The sequence below is a fragment of the Moschus berezovskii genome, chromosome 4 (assembly GCF_049115385.1).
Source record: "Moschus berezovskii isolate FMDL1 chromosome 4, NW_MosBer_1.0, whole genome shotgun sequence".
Lineage (NCBI taxonomy): Eukaryota > Metazoa > Chordata > Mammalia > Artiodactyla > Moschidae > Moschus > Moschus berezovskii.
The window spans coordinates 21,980,574-22,001,355 of NC_142463.1; the positions used below are offsets into that span (position 1 = coordinate 21,980,574).

General features: G+C 53.2%; 1 protein-coding gene across 9 annotated transcripts; it reads right to left on the reverse strand.

Moving 5' to 3' along the window:
- Positions 1-2,782: 2,782 nt before the first annotated feature.
- Positions 2,783-19,193, reverse strand: TAL1 (TAL bHLH transcription factor 1, erythroid differentiation factor). 9 transcript variants are annotated; one of them, XM_088835274.1, is made up of 6 exons: positions 19,059-19,170; positions 17,970-18,063; positions 16,117-16,276; positions 12,171-12,608; positions 10,809-10,903; positions 2,783-6,343 (listed from the first exon to the last, which is right to left on the reverse strand). In XM_088835274.1, exons 4-6 carry the CDS (start codon positions 12,605-12,607, stop codon positions 5,889-5,891), a joined length of 987 nt encoding a protein of 328 aa, XP_088691400.1. In that variant the 5' UTR covers position 12,608; positions 16,117-16,276; positions 17,970-18,063; positions 19,059-19,170; the 3' UTR covers positions 2,783-5,888. The 9 variants fall into 9 exon arrangements, with proteins under 9 accessions (XP_088691400.1, XP_055258911.1, XP_055258913.1 ...); XM_055402936.2 differs by lacking the exon at positions 19,059-19,170 and adding an exon at positions 14,704-14,814 and having other exon boundaries at positions 17,970-18,933; XM_055402938.2 differs by lacking the exon at positions 19,059-19,170 and adding an exon at positions 18,573-18,931.
- Positions 19,194-20,782: the final 1,589 nt, after the last annotated feature.

A 20,782-nucleotide genomic window follows, 5' to 3' on the forward strand; every position in this document is an offset into this window, starting at 1 on the left:
CAGCTTCCTCATCTTCATTACCCCAACCATAACCCAACCCAGGTCCAGCCATGGGGTCCCAGCCTAAGAAAGCTCATACCTCACCTCGCTATTCACCAACCAAAGCAGCCCAAGGCCCTCTGCCAGCCCAAGGGGCAGAGTCGTCCATCTACCTCTGACCAACCCAGGACTGTGGTTTGAGGCAGAGGGCATTTTTTTTTGCAGAAATGATCCAGCCTCCCAATCATCCACCCCTCTACCCTCTTATTCCACACTGGCCTCAACACCGAGCTGGGAGATTCCACGCAGGAGAACTTCCTCATTCAATAAATATTGAAAGGGCCCCATGCCAGGTCTGACGCAGGGCACTGGAGGCGAACAGACAAATCAGACATGACCTCAACCTCAAGAAGCTTGTGTTTTAGTGGGAAAGAGGACAGCAGAGTGGAGGAAGGCTTATGGGATCACAAAGGAGGCAGCTGACCCCAGAGAGTCAGGATCATCTCCTGATGCTGAGGACAAATTAACCGGATGAAAGGAGGGTGGGAACCAAGGATGGACAGAAACCAAAAGTGCAGAAACTGGATTTTTTTTTTTTAATTGCAGCCAGAACAGAAAGGCTAGTTCAGTAAGGGCAAAGAGAACGAAAGGTGGGGTGGTGAGGAACAAGCCTGGAGAGACCATTTGGGCGAGGTTCGCGACCATCCTTCCCCTTCACGGGCTCAGCCCTGTCCTGCCTGCCACTGTTCAATGAGACATGTGGCCCTGGGAAGATTCCTTTCGTCTCTGGCCTCAGTCTCCCCATCTGGAGATGGGGCACCAGGCCAGCTGATCCCCAAGGGCCCAGCCAGGCTGGGCAGTCGCTAGCCTCGTCATCTCTGACTGGTGGCCGCAGAGCTGACGGGCTCTTCCTGAACTCTCTGCATGTGGCCTGCCTTGCCCTCTCCTGGGAAAGGTCTGTCCGGAAGTGGGTGCTCCTCCCTTCCGCTTCTGTATCCATGACAGTCACACTGTGGCCTCCGCCCCTCCCCTGCGGCTGTTCTCACCAAGTCCACTTGCCAAATCCAGTCAATACTCTCAGAGCTTTTCTTGCTTGCCCTCTCGTTTGCCTTGGGCTTGGCTAACCACTTCCTCTACCCCCCAATACCCTTTGGCCTCGGCCTCTTGAAACTCCGTCCTCGCCCTCTCCTGGTGGGTCTCCTCCTACTCTAAGCGCCTTGCCCTGTCTGTCTGCCTCTCGCATCCCCTGCACCATGCTGCTCCTCAGGCAGTTCGTGGCCGCACCCACCCTCTCCAGTCACCCCATCCTGTGACAGAGTCTCACCGTCTCTCTGCCCAGAGACCTCCTTGCTCTGGGCCGAGAAGAGGCACACTTGGCGTCTTTCAAAAGCCAAGGAGCTTCCCTGCAGACCAGAGCAGTATCCCCAAGCCCTGCATGCCTTTGCCCTCCTAGCAACAGTTGGAAGCACCCCAGGACAGGGGACGACAAGATCAGAGCCTGGCGGGATAAGCAACGCTCGCCTCCGAAGAGCCAAACTGTGGGTCCTTTGAGTTCCCCTCTTGGCACATCTTTTCTCCTTAATACTAACTACCTTCTAACTTTCTATACAATCCACATAGTAGTTGGGGTAAACGTTGACTGAAACCATCCACCCTGGTTGAGCACCACTGTAACTCTTCTTGTGAGTTTTACAACAGGAGGTCCTGATAAGGAACATGGAGCTAACAAGCCACCACCAACCAGAATTCGGGAGAGGTTAAAAGGAGATGCCATGAGTCCTACCACGTCCCAGAATCCTTCTCGCTGGCACCCATCTTGGCCAAACAATGTGTGTGCTACCAGGAAGGACCCTGAGTCAGACTGATTGGCCAGAGACAACCTGGAAATCAATCCCATCACCATAAAACCCAAGCCATGTGGCAGAGCAGTCCTTCTTGGTTCCCTGATCCTCCTGCTCTCTGCCCGGGCGCCCCACCACAATAAAGTCTCTTGCTTTGTCAGCACATGTGTCTCCCCCAACAATCCATTTCCAAGTGTTAGACAAGTGCCCCCTTTCCTGCCCTGGAAGGGGTACCCATTCCTGCAACATATTCATTATGATTGTGTGTGTATGTGGGGTTACCATCTCCCTGCTGGAATTTAAGCAACAGGGATCTCCGTTTTGTTCACTGCTAGATCCCCAACACCTAGGACAATACCTGGCCTATGATAGGGTCTCAATAAATATTTGTTAAATGAACAAAGGAAAAAAGGGTAAGTACTTTGTTGGAAATACCTACCAGACAGTTGAGGTTACTGAAGATCCAGCAATCTGCACGCAGAGGCAGTCTTATCCTGAGCCTTCACTCACTGCTCCCTCAGCCTCAGCCTCTGTCCCGGAGCCCCCCATAAGACTTGCACCCCCAATCCTCAAGAGCAGGTATACAAGCAGCAGCCTTCTTTGAGTCACTGGGGAACCTGGGACCCTTCTCTGGTGGGACCTTAATCTGTCCTGAACCTACGACAAAACCACTGCCCCAGCCATGGAGCTGAACCCAACACACTGAGGGAACTCTCCACCCCAAGGCCTGGTGCCCAAAGCATAGGTACACAGTGTTGAGAAGAGCCCCCTACCTCCGTGGGGCCTGGCAGAGGGAAAAGATCAGAAACCGTAAGTGGGAAGCCCCAGGATAGAAGGTGGGATCGCACCCTGAGCGGACAGCTGAGTTCTGGAACCTTCATTTCAAGCGAGACAGGTTAGTGCCATGGCTTTCATTTAACATCCCAACTCTCATCCTAGGGATGCAACACGCAAGCATGGAGTCCAGACCCCTCTGTAAAACTTTTATTTAGAAATCTTCCCAATATATCCTTATATATATACACACATCATCACCACATGGGTTTTGTCGCTAAGAGTCACACGCCCACAGTGTTGGCCTCTGGGCTGTACAAAGGTCAAGGTACCTGGAGCGGTTACTCCTCTTCTGCAGAAAAATGCAGAGACCAACGCAACGCATCACGTACAGTACAACATTGACGGAAAGTGCTGGGCCCGCCCACAGGAATGATGCACTATGTACATGGGCCGGGGGCAAGCCTTCGGCGGGGGCCACGTACCATTGAAATCACAAGTACGACGAGACCACCCCCAAAGGCTGAGACAGTCGTGGGCTGACTACAGATGCTGTGCCCTTTGTTTTGCTTTCGGAAAAGGAAAAAGGTTGTACCATCTTGTCGTTTGCCACTACAAGAATATGAATTTTTCTTAAAAGACATGATTCCCTCCGGTCATTTAAAATCATCTTTGTTCTCCTCGTGTTTTTTACAATTTTTCCCTCTTTGACAAATATTATTCTTGGATGGAGAATATTCATGGATGAAGAGGAAGCAGAGGAAGAAGATTATGGTGGGGGGAGATGCTGGAAATGAAAGTGAAAATGATGGATCTTCTCTGGTTCTTAACAAAGTCACAAAGCTTTGCATACCTCTCCCTAGGCCTGTCTTGTACTACATTTTACACATTGTGCCCACAATCCCATATTTCTCTTCTGGACTCCCTTCTATGCCTTGCTTTGGGATGAGACCAAAATGAGGTCAATCTGGAAAGATGAGGATAATCTAGAAAATCCTGAAGTGGGCTAAAGTGGTTTAGAAGCTAAATTACCCAAATACTGCACAGAGAGGCAGACTGGCCCACTGTCTAGGTCCTGGACTCCGGGTGAGAAGTCCCACTGCAGGAATGATACTGAGCGCAGCGGAGCTCCTTCTGGTCTCAGCATGCTTCTGCTTCCATGATTCCATTGAGTCCATATCACACTGATAGGAGACAGGCCAAGCCAGGGTATTTATGAGAAAGACATTCAGAGAGAGAACTTTACCAGGTCACACTGCAAGTCTGAGAGAAGAGGGAACCAGACGCTCAAGCACCTGGTAGAATTTATTATCCATCTCCTAAAACCCATCCACCATGCTCACTGTGGCCACTTTTCACTCCCAGGTCAAATTAATCCACTGGAAGCAGACACAGCCTTAAGAGGTGTTCCTCTTTGGACAGATGGAATTCCTGTAGGAGCTTCCAAGTATCAGAAAAGAACCCATCCAAATGTTTGTTAAAATATAATGGGGGGAGGTGCTGAAATGGGACAGAGAGTGCTACAAGGGTTAACCACGCGGCTTCCATTCCCACAGACCGGACCTCACAACTTAAAAGGAAGAGGGGGGAGTGCCGGGATCATCCCCGTGTGCGTGTGACTGTTCCCGAGGCCCTGCCACAGTGAGGGCAAACCACCATGCTGGAGCCCACAAGGCGTGAGGACCTTTCCCGACAGCTGCAGCAATGGTTCTTCCACATCGCTAAGGACAGGGCAAAGCCAGAGCATCAGAGCCGGCCGGGGTGACTCCAGGACACAATGGCAAGTATACGGGACTCGTGTGCAGCTTGCTCCATTGGCCTGGAATGTGGGTCACAGGAAGGCCTCACCTGAAGAAAATCACATCCCACCATCTGGATTGACACAGGAGATCAACGAGGGGGCAGAGGTCCACTCTACAAAAGGATTCTCCATGTTACCAAGGGACCTGCAGTAGGATTTCTTTAAAAGATGAAGGATAAGGACTTGATTTACAAAAATGTCGTGTATAACTTTTGGCGGGGAGCACTCCTCATGTGTTACGCCAGCCTCCCATACACACTCGTGATGCCTGAAATCTGCAGACTCAGGGATGTTGAAGGTTCCGCTAAGTGAAAGTGCATGGGTCTCAACTGGTCTCTCACTGGTCTCCCCAGGGCCTAGAGGTGGGGCTGGATCCTGGGTCACATCAAGACCCCGAGGTCCCAAAATAACTGAAGTCAAGCAAAATCCCAAATACCAGGAATTCATAGGACAGAATTTGTCATCGATTTGGTTTCAGAACACAGACCAGACCACCAGCCAACAGACATCCTTCAACAGGGAGGTGCCTCTGCAGCCAGAACACCAGACAGGGCTACACATCTCTCAGGACCAGCACAGAGCCCATCAGCACACTGACATCCATGCCCCCCACAAACAGCAACGTGTCACTGGGAATACAGACAGGCAGCTCTGAGACACCACCATGGTTTGAAGCCCACGTGCCCCAAACAGCTTTTGCTCAATTTCACTATCATTTCTCCTTTGTCTGCCTTCAAACGAAACCCATGGGGCACACTCACAGCCTCAGCCTCTGTCCCCACAGCCACAAGCATGAGGAAGGCAAATCTCAGTGGGAAGAAAGCAGAGCTTAGATCCCCAGGGCAAGAAGTAAGGGCTACTGGGTTTTCTGACCCTCTGGCCCAACTAGGTGAGAGCAGGCTGTCCACTGGCCATTTTCTTCAGCCAGGCCCTGAAGAAGGCACCTCAGGGCTTGTGACTCTCTGCAGCAGCTGGCAAGCTGGATGGACCAACGTGGGCCTGGGTGAGGATGAGGCTCAAGAAATGGGCAGCGATTGGGTACCTATATATTCGGACAGTGTGGCCACAAAAGCCACCCCAGCCAGCTTGGGAGGGGCTAAAGGCAAGGCAGAGGCTGCCGGACACCTCGGGAGAGAGCTGACAAGCCCAGGTCTCAGCGAAGACAGGGCTCCCGTGCTCCAGGCCAAAAGTAATGCCCCTTGAGCCTCTTACTTGAAAAGTTTTAGGGATTTGGAAAAAGGGGAAGACTGTGCCGTCTTCATAAAAAGTACCTACCACTTTGCTCCATTTTACTGGTCTCCTACTGAGGCAGGAAACAGGAAAACCAGCCCCAGAGGCAGCTGGGACTCCCCAAAGTTCAGACATCAAGGAAAGCTCATCAAGTCCATGTCCTACTTCAGAGCTGCCCCAAACTCACCCCACCTGCCCTAAAGCCCATGGTCCCAGCAGCCTGAGGGCACCCGCCTGGCTGGTTCCACGTGGCCTCAGACCCATCACCGAGGGCCAGCTCCATCCGCTGCGGGCAGCATGGCAGGATGGAGGCTGCGGGCTGTGTGCTTGGGCGCTGGCTCTTCTGTGTAGCTGTCCGGGCTGGCTGCCCCATCCAGGGAGCTGCCACAGCTGGAGTTTGGGGAGAGCACGTCCTGCAGGAGATCCTCGGGAGGCGCGCTGGCCCCTCCTCCCCCACCCCCTCCGCCAGCCCCCACTACAGGGTCCTTGCCAGGCTTGGCCCGCTGGGTGCCTTCCTCCTCCTGGTCATTGAGCAGCTTGGCCAGGAAGTTGATGTACTTCATGGCCAGGCGGAGGATCTCATTCTTGCTGAGCTTCTTGTCTGGGGGATGTGTGGGGATCAGCTTGCGGAGCTCAGCGAAGGCCCCGTTCACATTCTGCTGCCGCCATCGCTCCCGGCTGTTGGTGAAGATGCGCCGCACGACTTTGGTGTGGGGACCTGGGGGCAGGAGGACAGGTTAGGAGAGTGGGTTGGAGATCCCCCAGGGCATATTCTTCTGTAGGGAAGAAGAGAAACCATCCATTGGAAAGGTTGGTAAACCCAGAATGCCTTCTTTTCTTTTGCTCAGAAAACTCTTACTCATCCTTCAAAACCCTCAGCTGTCTTCTCCTCTCTGAGAATTTTCCCTAACCCCTCAGACAAGTCTAATCAACCACCATGGCCCTATAATCCCGAATCTCCATCACCATTGATCATGACTGTATGTTTCCAAGCTTGACTTCCTTGGTGGCTCAGATGGTAAAGCGTCTGCCTACAATGCAGGAGACCCAGGTTCAATCCCTGGGTTGAGAAGATCTCCTGGAGAAGGAAATGGCAACCCGCTCCAGTATTCTTGCCTGGAAAATCCCATGGACGGAGGAGCCTGTAGGCTCAGTCCATGGGGTCACAGAGGGTCAGACACAGCTGAGCGACTTCACTTCTGTGAGCTCTGAGACATTTTAGGACAGGAGCCTTTCATCACTCATTCACTCACTCATTCATTCACTTGTGCCGAAAGGCCATATAGCACCAGTCAGACAAACTCTGGAACCAGACTTTCTGGGTTTAATTTCTAACCATCACTCCCTAGACCGTAACTCTGGGCAGATTACCTAAACTCTCTGTGCCTTAACTTCATCACCTGCAAAATGGAGAGAGTACTAGAGAACCAAGTTATAAGACTGTCATGTGGATCTAACAACTAACACAGGCAAAGCACTTAATACTAGCCTCCAATTAAACCTTCACTGAATGCTAGTTTTATCCATTCATCAGTTATTTACCGACAACCAGGCACTGTGCGTCAAAACTCAACATTCGGAAAACTAAGATCATGGCATCTGGTCCCATCACTTCACGGCAAATAGATGGGGAAACAGTGGAAACAGTGACAGAATTTATTTCTGGGGGCTCCAAAATCACTTCAGATGGTGACTACAGCCATGAAATTAAAAGACGCTTGCTCCTTGGAAGAAAAGCTATGACCAACCTAGACAACCAATTAAACAGCAGAGACATTACTTTGCCAATGAAAGTGCATCTAGTCAAAGCTATGGTTTTTCCAGTAGTCATGTATGGATGTGAGAGTTGGACCATAAAGAAAGCTGAGTGCCAAAGAATTGATGTTTTTGAACTGTGGTGTTGGTGAAGACTCTTGAGAGTCCCTTGGACAGCAAGGAGATCAAACCAGTCAGTCCTAAAGGAAATCAGTCCTGAATATACTGGAAGGGCTGGGGCTGATGCTGAAGCTCCAATACTTTGGCCACTTAATGTGAAGAACTGACTCATTGGAAAAGACCCTGATGCTGGGAAAGATTAAGGGCAGGAGGAGAAGGGGAAGACAGAGGATGAGATGGTCGGATGGCATCACCGACTCAATGGACATCGGTAAACTCTAGGAGTTGGTGATGGACAGGGAGGCCATGGGGTCACAAAGAGTCAGACATGACTGAGCAACTGAACTGAACTGAGGCACTGTGCCAGGCATTAAGAAATAAACGTGAAGAGGACAGGGTCCCTCCACTCATGGAGCTCACATGTTAATGAGGATGACAGATAATAAACAAGCAGCAAACAAATAACAGGAAGCTGAATGTAAATGAAAATTTTGAAAGGAGCTACATGTTTTAGCTGAGGTGGCTGGGGACAGCCTTTCGGAAGAGGTGATGTCTATAAGTGAAGTGAAAGTTGTTCAGTCGTGTCTGACTCTTTGTGGTCCCATGGACTGTAGCCCACCAGGCTTCTCTGTCCATGGAGGAGGAATTCTCTAGGCAAGAATTCTGGAGTGGGTTGTCATTTCCTTCTCCAGGGTATCTTCCCGACCAGGGAGGGAACCCAGGTCTCCTGCATTGCAGGCAGATTCTTTAGTGTCTGAGCTCTGAGCCACCCTATAATGGAAGAACTTAAAGTCAAAGAAGAGCCAGCCAGACATAGGGAGGGAAACTGGAAGGGCATGTGCAAAGGCCCTGAGCTGAAAAACAGTGGAAGCCAGCCTGGCTAGATTAGTGTGGGTGAGATCAGAGTAGTCTAGGTCCAGATTCCACAAGGCCCTTCAGTAAGATACAGGGATTTTATTCTAAGGGTGCAGAAAAGCACAGAATAAGAGCTTACTAAATATTTGCTGACTAACTGATCATTCTGACAGGTGGGGAATGGAGGAGAGAGCAGTGGGGAGATGACTTCACTGGGGGTTCTCACCCCCCCAGGATAGGAGTGGAGAGATAGCCATGCCCAGGCTTGGCCTGAGGCTCTGGACAGGCGTCTGAGGGCTGCCTCCGTCTCCCATGTCTACAGAGGACTGAATACACATTGGACCAGTATTCACTAGCAGTCGTGTACTAAGACTTGCAGAGCAGGTGCAGACACCACCATGCATGTATCGAGCACCTATGGTATACAAAGTACTGCACTAAATGTCCCAGCCTGACCAGGGATTCCCAAATCCAAGAATGGCAGAGGACAGCCCCACTAGCTCCCAGGTCCCGGGGCTGAGGCAGCTACTTCCCTCCCAAACACTGAGGCACAGAGCTAGCTCCTGGCAGTCCTCAGGATGCTCTGTGCCCTGAAGGAACTGCCAGTCCTGGGATAGTTGTTTGCTCTCCTCTGATGACCCTGGAACCAGACCTCAGAACATGGAAAATCAGGTAGGAGAGAAGACATCACCTCAGCCCCATTACTCATTTCACAGCTAAGGAGACTGTGGCCAGAACAGAGGCAGACCTTGCCCCTGCAAACGAACTCACCAGTGCCAACACTTCCTGCTTGATCATCTCTCTCCTACAATCACACACACACACATATACACCATGTGCCCAATCTCTGCCCACAGTGCCTTAGAAGCTGTCTTTCCAAACCCCAGCAGGCCTCCGCCCAGCTGAAAGTGTTAGTCACTCTTTTGTGACCCCATGGACAATAGCCTGCCAGGCTCCTCTGTCCATGGGGTTCTCCAGGCAAGAACACTGGAGTGAGTTGCCATTTCCTTCTCCAGGGGAACTTCCTGACCCAGGGATCAAACGCACATCTCTTATGTCTCCTGCAATGGCAGGCAGGATCTTTACCACAAGCGCCACCTGGGAAGCTGACTCTTCACCAAAGGTCAGACTCAGGCTGGGAAAAACAACACTCCTGTTGGGCAATCCTACCCTGGCCTCCAGGCCAGACAGACTGGAGTCCCTCAGCTGCACCGTCAGAAGGACTGGGCCCTACCCCATGGTTGATGACAAGGTGGGGAGAGGAGCGTTATGGCTGCTGTCACAGCTAGAGCTACACAGACTCCAGAGGCAGCACCCATCCCAAGCCAGGTCCTAAAAGCACTCTACCCCACTGGCTCCTCAACAACCTGTGAGGAAGCTCTTATTCTCCCTACTTTACAAATGAGAAAACTAAGGCCCAGAAAAGTCCCGCAACAGGAATCCACATCAAGTCCTGACTTTAGACCTTGTGTTATTAACAGCTCCACTTTTATGGACTCCTTTTGGTTAAGTCTCTGATTTCAAAATCCTGCAGACATCTCTTGCACCCTCATCCTTCCCTTCACCTCCATTTCTGTCTACTCTTCTCAGGTCTTTCTCAGAGAACCACCCACCTCTCTACAGTGTCCTCTCGCCCAAGTCTATCCCTTGCTCCATGTCTTCTGTATCATTCTCTCTGGGCACAGAGTAGGTGCTTGGTAAACCCTGGGCATCCAGAGTGCACTGGCAACTCCAGAAAGTCCTTGGGCTCTGAAGAGCCTACTCTCCTGCCCCCTGGTGCTGGGCCCCCTCTACTACATCTGGTCAACTCTGGGAAGAGGGAGGGGGGTCCTTCAAATGAACCCCTCCTCCAGCTGCTTCCTGAAAGTTTGGGGCCAAAGACGACTCAGGTAGTTTACACTAAAAGTGCTGAAGCCCCTGGGCTGGGGGAAGGGAGGGAGTAGGGTAGAATCTACGGTGTCAGGAAGGGAACAGGGACAAGAGGGCCCCACTTTGCATGGACCTGGGACAAGACCTTTAAAGGTACAATTCCAGGCAAGGAGGAGACTCCAGACTCCAAAGAGGACTTGGGAGAAGGTGCAGATAATCCCCGGAGGTCGGTGCTTAGAGTCAGGGGCACCGTGTGTTTCTGCCCTCCCCAGTGATCCTTGCCAAGTGTAGGAATGGAGCTGGAGTGGAGACAACAACTAACAGCGGAGGTTTGAGCTAAGCACCACAGTGTGTCCCTCACTCCCTATCCTCTCTTCCCAGGACTGAGTGTGGCAACCCCCAGCTCCACCCATGACCTCCCCTAGTCCCAGGTCAACAGGGCAAGGACTTAGACAGTGAGGGGCTCCAAGATAGCTCACCCATCCCTGTGAGACACCTAGGGAGTTGTCCCTGATGGTCCGGCCTTCGGGGCTCTAACAGCTTGCGGGAATGAGTGCACAAGTTGAGGGTGGGAGTAAACTCACCGTCGGTAATCTCCATCTCATAAGGGGAGGGTCTCCTCTTCACTCGGTTGTTGGTGGCGAACATAGGGAAGGCATCTGGCTCCCCAAAGAAGCCACTGTAAGAGGGAGCAGGCAGACCACAAGATCACAGACCCTCCCCACCTGTTCTTGAGCCCCCCAACCCCTGGAAAAACAAGGGCAGCCCTGGTCCCTTCGCACCAGAATTGGGGCTACAAGGAACATAAAACACACACACACACACCCCTCACCCAGCCTTTCTCTATGGTTAGACAAGCAAGGGGAGGGGTCCACATACCTGCACACCCTAAACACACACACACACACACACACACTCAATGGTGAACACACGGAGCAAACATGAAAATGGACACACATCCTGCACAGACATACTCCCCTCCCCCATACAAGGGCACAATCCATAGACACCTCTGCTCCCAAACAGGTGCTCACACAGACAGCCTTCACAGCTGGGAGTGTGCAATTCCTGCATCTCATAACAGCACCCTGTTCCCTACCCTCAGCCTCACCTCACCTTCACCCCAGTCCCATGGGGCCCAGGGACAGACGACAGACAGGAAACCCTGACTCAATCCTGCTGACATGCTCCCCCATCACCCACTCTACTGGACTCTCCCGAGCTTCTTTCTCCAGCATCCGGCAGACTCCCCACTGCCCCACACTGTCTCTCCCTGCCTCATCTTCCTGTCTCCACCCCAACCCTGCCTCCTGCTCTCCACCACCTCAGTGGTCCCACCAGGGAAATGGACACCTTCACACCAAAGGAAGCACAGGTCCAGGCCAGAGATCGCAACTCAGAGAGAAGGAGCTCAGGAGAGAAGAGAGGGATCCATTCCCCATGTGGAGGGGAGATTCGGGTGAGGGAGCCCTCTCCAATGTCTCTCACCTGTCCACTGAGGGTTGCAGAATCCAGAAGAATTTCACACTGGAGCGCACTGACACACACTCTTCCCTGGTACTCACACTCATAAGACTCCTCCAGTCCACCCCGCCACCACCACCACCCGCACTTCAGCTCACACCCAGCCGCATGCCTGCAATCCCCCGCCTCAGCTTCTGCGCTCCCTGCACGCCGCAGACACAAGCCACCAGCACACTGCCCCCTGCGTGCACACCCACGCACGCACACACATACACAAACACATTTGCAGAAGGCTCCTTCCTCACTTGCACGGGGTCTCCAGCCTAGGCTTTTCCGTCTCCGGGTGTAAACCCCCTCTCGCCCTCTCTCCGCGAGCTCAGCCACTCGGCCTGGCCGGGAGGGGATGGCCGGCTCCCCCCGTGCGGAAGGGGAGTCCCAGGGCCCGCGCCGCCTGCCCACCCGCCCCTCCGGCCGGCCCTGACCTGCCGAGCGAGGCCAACGGCTGGCTGAGGCTGTAGAGCAGCGCGCGGCCGGGGGCGGCCGGGGCCGCCAGCGCGGGCGGACTCAGCTGCACCATGCGGCCGTCGCCGGGCAGTTCCGCTGGGGCCGAGGCGGGCGCGGGCCCGGGCGGTCTGCACAGCTCGGTGGTGGGCACCCGATGGCGCGCTTCGGCCGCCGCAGCCTCGCGGCCCTTTAAGTCCCGCGCGGCGCCGCCCCCGCCGGCGGGGCCGCCCCCCGGGCAGCCGCCGCGCGTGCCCAGCTCGATGACTGGGGGCTCCGCCGGGGCCGCGCGGCTCGTCTCCTTGGCGACGCCGTTCAGCAGGACCAGGTGCGGGGGGGCCATGCGGGCCTCGGCCGCGTCCCGTCCCTCTAGCGGGGGGTCACTGTGTGCCCCCTCGCTCGGCGGCTGCTCCGTCATCCTGCGGGTAGACAGACAGACAGACAAGCGGACGCCCGCTCAGACCACCGCCCCCGGCCTACCCACGCTGGGGGGCGGGAAGGGGCAGCTGCGGGGGGGGCGGTGAAGAGCGGAGGGAAACTCACGCACGGGGACGTGAGAAGACGCGGCCCAACTTAACGCCACGTGGACACACACGAGCCCGGGGTGCTGGGGCCGGAGAGAAAGGGGGGTCTCTCGTTTGGGAGAAGAGAGGAGGGTGCCTGGGAGACAGAGCCTGAGGGCTGAAGGGACAGAGGTGGATAAGAACCACAGAGACATTGGAAGAAAAGGAATACAAATACAGCCAGCGCAAGAAAAACAGAGTTGGGGGTGGGGGGAAAGGAGGAAGGAAATGCAGAAAGAGGCGAGAAAGAAATATCACCCGTGCCCCTTCTCCGGCTGCACGGGAAGAGGAGGGAACAAATCCCCGACCGAATGTGCTCTTCCCGCCCCCCCTTTTGGTTTTGGCGGGGAACCTGTCGCGCGGAGGTGGGGTGCTTTTTGAAATCCCCCTCTTCTTTCAACAATACGTGCCCCCAGCCTACCGCCACATACGTACACCTGGAAATCTGGTCGGGGTGGTGGTGCGGGAGTGATCAGAGCTGGCAGAGAATTATCCGGAGCAACTCAGCTCTCCCTTTCAACACACATTCACCCCCCTGCGGGGGTGTCGGTCTACACCCAGCAAATCCACCTGCGTTCTGTGGAGCCGCTGGAATACCCAGTGACCCTCTACTCCCACCAGGACTGGAGATAGTCCATCAGGGAGGGAAGAAGATGATCCAGGCCCTACCTCCCTGCACATTGTACTTCCTTCTGCTCAGCTGGACTCAGAAGTGAGGTGGGGTCTAGAAGGGACGCCTGGCTGAGGTGGTGTGGAGCCCGGACATTCGAAGGGTAGTGTTCTTAAGGCCACTGGGCTCTGGGCTCCCATCCAGGAATATGAGGAAGCGGTGTAATGATGGCTGGGGAACTTCTCCAGCACTCACCCATCTCCCTTTCCCCCTTCGGTGTCCTCTTCTGGGGAACAAGAGGAATACCTCATGTATGCGTTTAAAAGCACTGTGCAAATGCTCAAGTAAACATTATTATAGACAGACTGGGCCCGAAAGGGGACTGCCTTGCCCAAGGTCACACAGAGTGGGACTAGAACTCCAATCTCTTTGCAGTCCTCCCGTACATGCATGCATGCTAAGTCATTTATCCTCCCATACACATATATCCATATATCCCGTATATCCCCCATATATATCCCTCCCATATATCGCCCCATCTCCAACCAAGGACATTGCTCCTCTCCTCAGCCATACTCCAGGGTGATCACAGGCAGGGTGACGCCCACTTCCACTCTCTCCCAGTTCTTCCATAACATGCGACAACCACCGCCCCCCCACACACACACAAACCGAAAACAGAAAAACTATGAGACTCTGGGTCCAGAGTGTGAAAATGCTTGTCACTTTTAATAAAACAACAAAAACATAATCAACTCGACAGGCTTTGTAAGATGTTCAAAATAAAGTTTCTGCTATCACAATTATATAATTGGGGTATTTTATAACAGAAAACAAATACACAAAAATCCAACTCAGCCCCAAGCAGAGAATTCATTCCTGGCAGCCATTCTGCCCCTGCACCGCTCTGGACTAGTTGGCCTGGGAACCATTCTCCCACCCCAGAAGAAAGACGGGACCTTCTGAAACCTCCAGAGCTCACTCAGCTTAGTTGCCACCAGACACACAGCTGATGAAGAATCACCATTCCGATTATGCTCCTGCCCTAAGTCTGCCAGCCCCATGGACAGGACCCCAAAACGACAAAATTCCCCTAGACTTGGTATATACCCTGGCTGCAAAGGCAGTAGGTCCGCAACACTTCATTGGAAGCGAGTTTATGATTATGGTGGAAACAATAGGTCTATATCCACAGAATGGGACTGCCAAGACATTTCAGTCACTAGAAATGCACCAGAGGTATACCACTAGAGACTTCCTGGCTCCCCTCAACAGTGAAATGCATTGGAAATATACAGTCCTCTGGCAAAACATACAAGCCCCAAGAGGCTGGCTCCCTACCTTACTATCCCCAGGCACCGCTGTGCACCCAGTGACACGTGCTTCAGTCTCAGCTTCTAAACGAGTGATGAACGGTTCACTCTGCAATCGCCAAAATGAGCCTAAGCTCTCCTATGACACATTTATACCTTCTGATTAATTCTGAGGCTCTGAATAGGATCAGATCTCAGGGGGTGGGGGTGGTGGGAGCACGTATTTCAGATGAGTTGACTCTAGTCCTGAATGCTGTCTCCAGATGCCTATAAATATCAGTATCTCTGAGACTCCCCCTGAGAAACCTATAATTGGTCCCCTGGTCTTTGTGGCCAACCTCTCCCTGCCCCTCCTGGGACTTCAGGAAAACCCTGCTTGCTCTCTGCAACCAGGATCACCCAAGGCCAGGGATCCCGACTCTTGCGGAAGCCACCGATTCCTGAGAAAGCCACCGGAGAATTCACTTTCGGTGATCGGTGACTAAACCCGATCACTTGGCTTCAGTTAAGATTATCAAAACGAAAGCCTAGTGATTTTTACTTGTTTTTATTAGGGAAAATGTAAGAAGGGGCGTGAGAAGATTGCAGATTTTGAACTGAACAGCACTGGACTATTCGACCATTACAACTCCTCTTTGTGCGACCAAATCCCAGCTCCAAGCCCCCTACCTCGGCTCATCTCCTGTTGCCAGGCAGGCAGCCGGATCATTTCCATATGTGTCTGAACAAGACCGGGGAACCTGAAAGCTCTAGGGGCAGACACCTGGTCTCTGGCAGTTCCCCATCCCCAGCAGGGAAAATTTTTTGTGTAAAAGCAACCTCCGCCATGCCCTGGGCTAGAGCCACTGCCTTAGACTCGGCCTCCAGTAGGTCCCTCACACTGCATCCACAGCCCCCGCCACCCCGGCATGACCCCCTGGGGGAACCCCAAGCCTGCACACAAACCACAATCACCCCATAACAGAACCACTTTCCCGCTGCTACTGGTATGGAGGGGTGTTCGAACGCAGCCCCACCCTAGGGCTGAGGCCCCCGCGTGGGCCCACCCAAGTTAGGACTGCCTTAGCCAGGATGGCTGCGGCCTTCTTCCTGCCGGAGCCCCCCCACCCCCCTGCATGCAACCTGACCTATCCGAATACAGCCGTCCCAAAGTTATGAGCCTTGTGAAACATCTACGGAACCATGGAGCATTGTGGGGACTACAGTCCAACTAACTGTTCTTACCCAGGAAAGGGCCCGGCTGGAAGCCACAGTAACAGAGGCCGCAGTCAGTGGCAGAGTCAGAGCTCAGGATTCCCAGCTCTGGACTTGTCCTCCTCTCCCCCTCCCCAGTCTGAAACTGGACTGTCCTCTGTCCCCAGCTTTCCCCACCTCAGGTCAGATCCCAAGGCCTTCCTGGTGACTGTTTCCATCAGCCCTGTCGTCCCCCCAGAAAACTCACCTGGGGCATATTTAGAGAGACGGGCCCCTCTGAATAGGATCTCCACTCCTCCGGCCAGAGAGGGGTGGGAGTCGAGGTCCAGGTTGTGGACGGGGGTCTTTGCTCTCCCCCTCTCTCACCGAGAGCCCGGCAGTTAGGCCGTGATGTGGTCCTGGGCGGTCTGCCGCGCCCAAAGCGAGTTTCCAGGAAAGATGGGGGTGGAGAGAAAGGGAGGGCAAGAGGGAGGGAGAGAGAGAAATGGGGGTCAATGGCTGGGAATTACCTCATGTCCTCCTCAACCAGCCCTGGGGATCGCCAGCAGCTTTCCACCCCCGACCTGCAGGTGTTTGAAGCCTCCCCCGCACCCCCAGAAAAAAGAACCCTACACCTGACCAATCAGGAATAACTATATAGTCCAACAACAACAGCTCGCCGAAGACTGCCCTGAATATTATCGGACCCTCCAACCGGGACATCTGGTTCAGTGCGGCCCGTTTGTTTTCTAAGCACTGACTCGTCTACAGCGGTTGGCTCTGGAACCGAAGTCAGGCGGGTCAGAGCTGCGGCCACAGCACCTGAATCGTCCGCAGCCTGGCTTGGGTGGGTAGGGGGATGTGTGTACCAAAAGGGGGATCCAGTCTTTAGACCGTGGTCGGTGGGACAAGAACCTCTGAGAAGCCCCATTCTCTCTCATACTCTCACCGCCCCACCTCCAACCTAAACCGAAACCAGAGCCCAATTCCAAAGACTACTTTCCCGAAGGGATACAACACAGTCTGAACCGCAGAGATCCGAGAGAATAGATGGGGAAGGGGGCAGAGAATCTGATGTATCCAGGTTCCTTTTTTTTTTTTTCTTCCTACCGATTAAGGGAAACAACCAAACAAACAAGGATAAGGAAGGGGAAAATAAGGAAAGCAATCCAAAAAAGAAAGAAAAGGAAGGTCCTCGTCTCTGCCTCCAACCATCCCTACACAAGATTTTCGATTCTTCCATATTCAGGTCGGCAGACTACAAGAGAATTCTAGTAATTCTTTGCAGCAATAAACAAGGAAAGGAGGGAGGGTAAAAATAAATCAAATATTGCTTCCCAGGGTGTAGTGGCAGGGAAATTTAGTTTGCCTTTTCTTTTTTTTGTCCCTCCCTCTGGAAGGTTTTGTTTAATTTGTTTTGCTGAAATCATTCAGTTTATAGCCACACATCGAAGTCTTGGATTAATAGCTAAGGCCACCTCTTTTTTTGCCCTGACTTTAGTGGAAATGCAGTAATAATTGTTCCCTGCAGTTTCAATCCAATGCAGTAGATTTTCTTTCTCCTCTTCTAATTCAAAAGGGGGGAGGGGTGAGAACAAGGGGAAATCCAGTGGCGCCCGGTGTCTCAGGTCGGGGTTAATTTTTGCTTTAGGATGGAGTCTCTGTGCTCCCCGCTCTCTCTATTTCTCTCCTAGTCACAAACCCAGCAACTTAAAAAACAGAGCGCTGGTGGGAGGAAACCCCGGCTGCTTTGTTATCGCCCCAAAGAAGCTAAAAGGAACTAGTCGCTCCTACATGATTATTTTAATTAAAATATGATGGTGATGACGATGACTGTGATGGTGATGATGACATTAGCAACCACAACCACTGGCAAAACAAAATCCTTTCTTTCGGAGCTAGGGCAGCACTGACCCCGTCCCTCCAAGCCCGGCCCTGGTCATCGATGTGACAGGGTACCTGACCCACGCGGGAATGTCGCTCACCCGGGGAAGGGGTGGAAAAATGTTCCTTGGAGATGATCCCAAAGTCCCCACCCGAGGCGCGAGGCCTGGAGAACGCGCCCATTGTCTTTTCCGGGCCTCTCCCGCAGACCCCGGCGACCGTACCGGTGAAACTGACCAGAAATGGACGAAGCCTGAGTGCCTCGGGAACCGGAGCTGGCGGCTACCGGCTTGAAGGCGCGGGCTTCCGCGAACGCTGCTCAGCTTCCAGCCTGGAAGAAGCTCCCACTCACTAACAAACCCCTTCAACACTGAGGCACAGACTGGCCTCCGGACAGAACAGCCGCTGATCCAGCTGCTCATCCAAGCCAACACTGGCTTCCGAATACATCATAAATTGGAATAAAATGTGAAATCCCTCACCCCGCCCCCATGCCGCCTCCTCAACTTGCGCATCCATCTCTCGCTCGTTCGCCCTCCCCTCCACCCCCCAGCGATTTACAAATGCATTTCCAAAGGACACTAGCACGCAGCCACACAACCCGGGGTGGACAAGGCCAGTCGCGGTCCAGACCCATAGAAGCGAAGCAAAGTAAGCACAGCCCAGCACTGCCCCACAAGCCGACTCGGTCAGGCCCAAACATTGTCCAGCAGGACACGGCGAAACCGATTAAAGGCAATCGCTCCTAGGCGCACGACCCAAGGTAGTCAGGTTCACGCACGTCCGACACAACAACCAGACCATCCAACACAATCGCGAAGATCAAGCAACCCAACATACATGTCGAGAAGGCAAACGAGCATAATTGTATATACAACGATGAAAACGTAGAAGGGCCTCGGAGAATCCAAATCTATACACCGAACAGCACAAGCACCATCACACTTGGACACACAACCTGTCGCTTAGAAGACCACACTCAGAAGAAGTCAACGCTGTCTACAGCTCACACACGCACTCTCAACAATTCCACTGCATGCCCACAACCACCAAGAAGAAACGAAAACCAACCACCGCCTCGCGCATTTCTGTATATTGCGTAAGAAAAAAGGGAAGGAAGGAAGAGAGTCTCCGAGACGGGAGGGGCGGCGACGGCCGCGGCGAGCGCAAGGGCGTCCCTGGAAAATGCCCCCCCATCGAAAGAAACCGAGGGAAAAGGAGCGAAACCTCGTTTTGGCGAGCAGGCAAAAAGAGGGAAGAAATTGACGGGGAATTCCGTGAGAGGCTGCAGGTTGCCTTCCCCTAGAAAAAGGCCAGAATGCTCACGTTTTGCCGCTACTGGGGGACGCGTGTGGCCATTTTGAGGCCTGGTCCTTAGTGCCGAGCCCTCCCCTCCCCCGGCCCCGGCCCCGGCCGCGTTCCCCCGCCCGCCCGCGCCGCGCCGCGCCCGGCTCCCCCACCGCCGCGCTCTAATCCCGCTCACGTTCTAGGCCTCGTTAGCATGGGCCGAGGCGCGCGGGGGCCGTGTGCGCCGCGGAGATAAGGCACTGCCGCGGGTCCGCTCGCCCCCGATAAGCGCCTCGGCCATTATGGGCCAAATGATTCATTTTAATTTGGCAATTTCACCGGAGGGGAGTGGGGACTGGTTGCACGGCTTTGGGACCGCCCCGGAATGCGCCACCGAGAGAGCTGGGCGCTCTGTTTAGGACCCGGCGGGTGCAGCCTCATTACAGATCCCGAGGCCTCCCGGGATCCCCCGGCTCCCCACAACCGCAGTCCCTCCTCCTTCCAGACACATTTCTCCAACGACTCGCATCCCAGCCAGACCACAGCACCCAAACGGTCACATCTAACTCTTCCTTCCCTGACATCCATTCATTCTAGTGTCCTAGATCCCCGAATTTCAAGGAACAGTTCCTCAGCCCAGAAAGCTCCCCAGCTCCCACCCCTCCCACTCCCATTCCCCCTCAACCTTGTCTCTTTTCTGCTCTAAAATGGAACCTGCTTGCCTGAATGTCTGGACTGAGGTCTCTCCAACGGGCTCTAGGGAGGAGGAACTGGTGTCAAAGGAGAGTTTAAAATATCCATTCTACTGAGTTTCAGGCTGAGCCCAGAGCTCGGGAACATTTAACATTTTAATCTCACTACTGAAGCACTGTGGGCTTCCCTGGTGGTTCAGTTGGTAAAAAAAATCTGACTGCAATGCAGGAGACCCAGGTTCAACCCCTGGGTCTGGAGGAGGAAATGGCAACTCACTCCAGTATTCTTGCCTGGAGAATTCCATGGACAGAGAAGCCTAGCAGGCTACAGTCTATGGGGTCGCAAAGAGTCATACAGGACTGAGCAACTAACACATACTAAACACTGTACAAATACTAACTCATTTAGTTCTCACAAACAATTCTAAGAGGTTGATGCGATGATCTTCACCTAGCAGATGAGGAAACTGAAGCACAGAGAGTAAAAGTAATTTCCCCAGTGTTACAGATCTATTGAGTGGTGAAACCTGCGTTTGAAACAAATTTGGCACTGGAGTCCTCCAGAGCCCATCCAGAGCCTAGGCTTGGAGGACAGATCTGGGCTCAACTCATTGCAGGAGCCCAGATCTGTACTGTGGCCTAGAAATCTGGGTTCTGTGAGAGGGTAGGCGGTGAAAAATCTGGCTTAAAACTCAACATTCAAAGAAACGAAGATGATAGCATCTGGTCCGATCACTTCATGGCAGATGGGGAAAGAATGGAAACACTGGCATGTTTTATTTTCTTGGGCTCCAAAATCACTATGGATGGTGACTGCAGCCATGAAATTAAAAGACCCTTGCTCCTTGGAAGAAAAGCTGTGACAAACCTAGACAGCATGTTAAAAAGCATAGACATTACTTTGGTGACAAATGTCCATATAGTCAAAGCTATGATTTTTCAATGAGAGTACGGATGAGAGTTGGACCATAAAGAAAGCTGAGTGACGAAGAATTGATGCTTTTGAACTGTGGTGTTGGAGAAGACTCTTGAGAGTCCCTTGGACTGCAAGATCAAACCAGTCAATCCTAA

Bases quoted from the DNA above. Each gene is read 5' to 3' on its own strand.
- TAL1 (XM_055402942.2), bottom strand. From the start codon at position 12,607: ATGACGGAGCAGCCGCCGAGCGAGGGGGCACACAGTGACCCCCCGCTA. The intron at 10,904-12,170 runs GTCAGGGCCGGC...TCCCTCTTACAG, and splicing joins CCGTTGGCCTCGCTCGGCAG to TGGCTTCTTTGGGGAGCCAG. The intron at 6,344-10,808 runs GTGAGTTTACTC...TCCTGCCCCCAG, and splicing joins TGAGATGGAGATTACCGACG to GTCCCCACACCAAAGTCGTG.